This window comes from Alligator mississippiensis, chromosome 4 (genome assembly GCF_030867095.1).
Source record: "Alligator mississippiensis isolate rAllMis1 chromosome 4, rAllMis1, whole genome shotgun sequence".
NCBI classification, from domain to species: Eukaryota; Metazoa; Chordata; order Crocodylia; family Alligatoridae; genus Alligator; species Alligator mississippiensis.
Genome location: NC_081827.1, coordinates 143,391,086 through 143,398,089, shown reverse-complemented (window position 1 = coordinate 143,398,089; position 7,004 = coordinate 143,391,086). Strand labels below are relative to the sequence as shown.

The window sequence follows — 7,004 nt, the reverse complement described above, 5'->3', positions numbered from 1 at the left end:
TCCCCTTGCCTAAATATCTGTCAAAATGACACGTCTTCATAAACCTGCCTCAGCATCTCTGTCCCCTAGTCAAACAGCAGATTGCTTCTAGTCAAGGAAACAAAATGAGCCTGCACAGGAACAGATGTGCCATAAATCTACTCGGGGACAGTAGTGTTCCAACAAAATGAGGTGTTTAGGCAGAGAAACAAGGGGTAGCATATGTTATGAGCCTCAGATTTCCTGCTGGCAATTGGCAGAAGGAAGACTCTTGATTTACTTATGGTAGAATCAATGTAGAACAATCTCTATTCTGTGATAATATACAGCTGCTTGTCAATGATAGGCTTCAAATATTGTATAATGGTAGGTCCTGGTTTGTAAGAATGCAAAAGAGTTAATAATTAATTATTATTTATTTTGGGGTGGGGGGAAACATATACCATCCCAAGCATAAAATACAATTTCTATTACAATGAAATGTGGTTATGGGACTTGGTCCTGTTTTAAATTATAAGGCTTTATTCTGATACCATTTTCACTGAGAGGTTGCAATTAACCATGTACAATAGCATAACAATCACTTGGTCATAGTGGCAAGAAATAGGCAAGGTAATTTATGGTGTGGTGGGATAAGGCAGAATACAGGCTGGTGACATGGTTGTTATGTTAGCATTCAGCACTCTGATCTTAAGATAAGACAGCATTTTTGTACTACCTCTATGCACTTAACTGACTGTTTTAATTACAGTCCCAAACAAGACAATCATGTAGAAATTATGAAAGGGAAATATAGCAAAAGAACTTTGACCCTTGTTAAGTTTTATATTCTATGGTCACAGAAACAGCATTTGTTTCTGATGCGGTGACAGCAGACAAGCATCATAGTACACATTATTTCCAGCTTCACTTACTGTTGTGCAGTCCAATTTTTAAGAGCTTTTATCCTGTACAAACCACCATCCACATTTTATACAAAAGTGATTTTCAAATGAATCTCAAAACATATTTTTTACCCAGAATCTACTTTAATAAAAGTAAATAGGTGATGTTCACAATTATTCTATTATACATTGGGCCCGAGCTCAGTGTACCCACCACACTGTGTTGAGTCCAGAGTTAGGCTTCAGTCCTGCCACAAACACTCTGACTTTTATCCCTTCCCTGGGATTTGACTTTATGGATACTTTAAATAACAGTGAAAGGCACTAACTTGAGCCTATGTTCCTAGTTCTTTGGTTCTTCCTTTTTAGAACCCTTTGTGATCCAACCGCTGGGTCCTTCTTGATGAAAGAGATGAAAAACCATCTCATATATTTAGAATAGAGCTAACTGCACCTTGTGTAACCTCAGCGTGACTCAGCAGCCACCCTCTGTGCCTCCCAACCTAGGGGTCGCTGTAGACGTGCAGGGATGCTGCTCCAACTCACTGCAATTACGGTGTGTCAAAGCAGACTCAATTAATCGAGTCTGCTGGAGCGTGCTAATTAGTGCATGCAGCAGCCTCTGTGTCTAGAGTATTCAGTGTCCCCACACTTCAAAATGGCAGTGGGGGCACTTTAACTAAAGCTCAGTGACTAAACTTTAGTTAAAGCATTCCCACTGCCATTTTGCAGCATGGGATGCGTAATACATGAGACTCTGCGGGCACCTGAATTAGAGCAGATCTTGGAGCCACTCTAATTAAAGCACTCTCCCCTCCCTGCCTCTGGAGTACACATAAAAATGCCCTAGGACTCTAACACCTAAAACAGAAAGACTCAGCATAACAGGCCCTAGAATCAAGCACTCTGTTACACTTCCTTTCCTTTGCAGTTGTGACTGATTAATCATTACAGACAATGCAGACACTGGTCTGGAGATATGGAAAAGATATGGAAAAAGGCTGCTTGAGCAGTGCTTTGCACTGCTATGAAAGATCTCTTTTCCACTGCATCAGACAGACTGCCGGTCTCCCCTTCCAAGCCTGTCCCACACTGCCCACTATCTCTCATTCGCTGCTGAGATGTTGATGTCCCCCCTGCTTCAGATAGTCATTAATGCCAGGCTCTATCATCTAATAGGGCTGTGCAAAGCCTCGATAGCCGATTCTATTTGGAGATTTGGCCTGATTCAGCAGCCGAATCTTCGAATCTGAATCGGGAGACCAATTAAGAGGTCCAAATCGAATTGGAAGCCTCCAAATCGATTCGGAAAAGATTTGGTCTGATTCGGAGATTTGGCCATAGACTAAACAGGCAGGAGTCCTCCTTTAGGCCTGATAATACTGTAATACAAAATATAATCAATCCACATACAGTAGTAGATTGCTGTAACAGAATTGCAGGCAGGTTACAATTAAAGTAACATTCAGGTCATTCTGGAGAGAGGTAAGCCTCTAAGACTACCAAATAAGTCATCAAGTACCTTGCTAGCATGAGCACCTACATGGATCTCCCTTCAACCGACATGCCTGGCAATCCAATGTCAAACTGCAAAACAGGGAGGTGGTAACTAGAAAGCAATTGCTAATAGAAGCTGGACTGCTGGGTTAAAGAGCCAGCCTGCGGTTTAAATGATGCCAGATTTCTCTCGGCAGCTGTATAATAGCAGGACTGTAGAATAAAGGTAGCTGGACAGATGGTGTCCTAGTGCCATATGAGGATGGGAAAGGGCATTAATATGACTAGCTAAGCAATTTAAAAAATATTCTTCTGAAATAAAGTATCTTTTCTTATAATATTATGAAGCCAGTCTCAGAGGCATAAATGGTAAGGGAAATTTGATTTTTTGTACCCATATTGAAGTAACTGCTATGAAGTGCTGAGCATTTGGATATAAATATAGCCATAGATATACGCACACATATATATGTATGTACCTGTAGACAGATAGGTAGGGGTATGTGTGTGTGCATAAATTAAGTTTTCCTTCTCTTCTGCAACTGTATGATAAGGACCTGGCTGTGTGGTATCATAATAAGTTGCCATGGAAAAAAATCTCACTGTCATGAAAAGAGACCGTCACAAAGAAAATGGATTATATATCTCAGCATCCATCCTATTCATCTATTTAGCTGGCCATTCATTCTTCCACCTACCTTTCCATCCTTCCCATCTAGCCACCCATTCTAGCTATCTAATCTACCCAAGTTGTCTTCACTAAAGTGGTTTCTGAGTTATTTGGCACTTGCAACAAAAGGATAGAGCTTCAGATTTGGGTTTATTGTCTTTTCTTTCTTTTTTTTTTTGTAGATTTTAACGTTCTGGTTTAGCTTTGGTATAGCTCTTAAGCTAGCCTGGATACCTAAATGGATTAAATATAATCTGATCAGAGAAATGTAATATAATGTGATCAGAGCATTTAATATAATCCTGATCAGAGAAAACAGTTGACTGATGTATAGTAAGTGGGTGTCTTTTCTTTAAATAAAATGTTCTCCTCTGATTCAGGTTCTATGTGCTGTGCACAAAACTCCCTCTTTGATCTAACTATCATTTTCTGAAACAACCTGTTAGGCTACAATAAAGAGGCAAAGTGACACATTTTAGCTCAGGCATGCCAGGTGACTATGGAGCAGCAGCAAGAGGCAAGGCAAAAAGACATCTTCTCCCATTTGTTGTCTCCTAATCACATTCTGCCTCCAGGCCCTAAATTGAAACTAAGTACATTTCTGGATGAAAGCTAGCTGAAATGCATCCAACCTACTCATACAGCACCCTCTGCTGGACTTTTCCAAGTGTAGCTCTGGCAGCTACACTGGCCCTCTGGCCCTCCCTCCATCTCAACCCACAGGATGCTGTGACTGCAGCTTCAGCCGGAGGGAGAGGAAGACAGACAGAGAATTAAAAAAAATACTGAACAGCAGAAAGTCTAACGATGTTATTACATGTGAAAAATTCTGTTGGATCCCTTCATTTAAAATTAACTTGATTGCTCAAGTTAATGTACCCTACTGTTAGGAAGATAAGTCTATTAACCTGAAAAAAATCCACTATGACCGCACACAGGATGCAGTATTTAACCTTGTTATTGCCTCTTCCTACAGGAAAGTAACTGGCATCATTAAGGCTATGACTCTACAAAAGAATGACTCTACAAATCAGACTGCAGCAGTACAGTAAAACCTTGTTTTAGAAATTGTACAAAAATTTTTAAAAAGAAAAATCACAATTTGCTTCTTTACTTGGTTTTGGATTTGAACAAGCTGCAAGCAATAACTGTGCTAAATCTCATCTCAATTTAAGGCATATCAAAATCACTAGGAAAGTTGGAACTGAGCAAACGGACATATCACCTAATAATCATGCGCAAGCAATACTGATGCTGGCCCATGCTAATACTTTCCAGGTTTATGTTGTGCATTAACAGGAAAGCAAACTGATAGGACCCCTTTTGTTCTTCAGTAGGATTCCATTTTAAGTCTTCTGTGCAGAAAACAGGTTAAAATCATCCCACAGATCTGTGTTCAAGAAAAAACAAGAATAAATTATTGTACGTCAGCAGTAATCAAATCACCATTCAGTCAAATATAAATTCAGTATTCCAATCAATACCACACTGAAAAACAGAGCTCTAAAATATCAACAGCAAAGATTTATGCAGAATAATGGGTAATTTACATGCCCTCCAAACCCCACAATAGCGGTGGGTTTTAGGCCTAGGCTGAATGAATATTCAGGACCCCTTTATGCTGCTGACACCACCACACTACTTCTGTTATTAGCACATCTGTTTGAGTCTACCTGTTTTTTCCCCCTGAAATTTCATGTCTTGAGCCAAATCAGCCAAATTAGTTCTGAATTTTATTGACTGAGCAAAGTGCAATTGTTCAAGTCTGTGTGGCGCTGCCACTGCCAAGTATCTTGCCTCTCAGCCTCTTCAGTCTGGGGCTTCAGATACTTGGAGTGCATTACTGGAAGCCGTGCAACACTTCCATGCACATTTGGTTCTGTGAGTCTGGCACCGCTGCCACTAAAGTCAGTGTGAGTTTCACCTTGCATTTGCATGAGGTTGGCAGCAGGCCACCAGGAGCTGACAGTGCTCAGCAACTCACACTCGGCTCATGGATGCTCTCCAAGATTCCTTGGGTCCCTCATTTTCTCTCATCTTCTCTGTTACACCCTATACACCTGCAGTCCGGTGCAGGTGCTGTTCTAGAGACCTACTTTCCTGCCCACTTTGCACATTACTTGCACCTTTGTGCTTTCTAGAAGTTGGGAATAGCTTCGATTTATTGAGTTTAGTAGAATAGATACTGGCTGGGTGGGAACTGGAGGCATTTTGTCCCAAGACATCACAATGTCTAATCAATCCTTTGAAGGGCAAAACACCCCAAAACAAAACAAAACCCAAAACAAAACAGCTGGAAGGGACTCCTAGTACTCCAACTATGGACCTCATTCCCAGTGGGGATGAGGGGAGGGGAGGGCTCACAGCATCAAACCCTTTCAAGGGAAGCTATGTTGGCAGAAATTAGGAAGAAAGTAAACCTCTGGGACTACATCCCCTCGCAGTGCCATGCAGTGATACTGAGTTAGAGTCATAGAAAATTAGGGTTGGAAGGGATGTCAGGAGGTCATCTAGTCTAAACCCCTGCTCAAAGCAGGACTGTCCCCAACTGCATCATCCCAGCCAAGGCTTTGGCTAGCCAGGTCTTAAAAACCTCCAAGGACGGAGATTCCACCACCTCTCTGGGTAACCTGGTCAAGAGTTAGCTCTGAACAAGCTAGCGTAGATACCATTAGTGGGATAGCTGCTTCAAAAGGGACAGCAGAGTGCTGTGCTAATGTGGCTAATAACCAACCTAGTTTGGGTACCTGTAGCCCTTCCAGCAGCATTCTGCTCGTGGACTGTTTTCCTTTCTATCTAATTTTGTCTGTCTTGTTTGTCCCAGCAGGCTCATTCCTGGCAGCCAGTCCTCCATGCATTTGAATGTCAACAATGCGGTTCTATTTTTAGTTACCGTGCTGACACTTGGTAATGAAGATACATTCTTACGGCTTGTGTGAGCTTCTCCTTTTCATCCCCCCACCCTGACCTCATTGCTTACACCATGGATGTCTGAAATGTCTCATACTGTCACGTGCAAGTCAGATGAAAAAAGGAGTGTTTTTTGCAGTTGAAAATACCTTCAGACAACTTAATATTGTTTTCAGGTAAGTTCAGGGATCATCTGATTGCCTACTATTTGGAAATCTTTTGCTTCAGGGTCAGATTTTTTTGGAACATTGACCTCCTGACATCTTTAGAGATGTGATGAACTGCAAAGAGGAGGCTGACAAATATATCCCAGTTGCCTGAAAGTAAGATCCCTGCTATACTGAGCTAGAACCTGTATAGCAGTATCATCCCTGCTGTGTTGGATCATGGCTGGGGTGTCAGTCCAAGGAGGGTGCTTGAGGTATAAGTTTGAGCCTGTATCCAGATGTATGCCAAAGGCCTTCTTCTGTTAACCCAGTTGTGAATGGGTACCTAGTCTTTCTGGCTGGGAAGTCAAAGGCAGTTGGATGCAGTGCTGGCTGTATCATTCCCTTGTGTGCCACTGGCTCTGGAAACTGGTGGATCTTAGCCTTGCTCACCTTGGATGAATGTCTGACCTCGACCAGAAGTCAATCCAATGCAGAAAGCTCAAGCAAGGTCACAAACACCACATAGGGCCAAATGCCAGTCCAAATGAAACAAGTGCCACAGTTTCAGTGAGTGTACTGAAATGGGGTTTGGCTTTTGGGCATGGCTGGAACAGCTTGGTGTGTTGTGCAAAAGCTCATCACTTAGAGCTCACACACTGAATTAAGCAGACAGTTGTGAAACTCCTTGGCACTGACTGATCACTGAACCACTCTGCTTCCTGCACCTCCCTATAGCCCAGACAATCAGCACAGGGATAGACTCCTTCATCTCACCCTTCCCAGCCTTCTGTACAAGAGAATACTTATGCAGAATAAATTACTGTGCTTGGCCTGGGGTCAGCACCCTTGGGGTGAAGTTACATGTTACACATGAGCATGTGCATGTTAAGACCACTAACTCATGCTAAGCGCCCT

At 42.1% G+C, this 7,004-nt stretch overlaps 1 protein-coding gene across 10 annotated transcripts in view; it reads right to left on the bottom strand.

The window, feature by feature from the left end:
• Positions 1–376: 376 nt before the first annotated feature.
• TSPAN11 (tetraspanin 11) overlaps positions 377–7,004 on the bottom strand; it is a 242,771-nt gene continuing 236,143 nt past the window's right edge. For all 10 annotated transcript variants that reach the window (XM_019482166.2, XM_059726702.1, XM_059726707.1 and 7 more), the window contains one exon: positions 377–4,420. In XM_019482166.2, the coding sequence (XP_019337711.1) occupies positions 4,361–4,420 (60 nt within the window). In that variant the 3' untranslated portion in view covers positions 377–4,360. The remainder of the gene's footprint in view (positions 4,421–7,004) is intronic.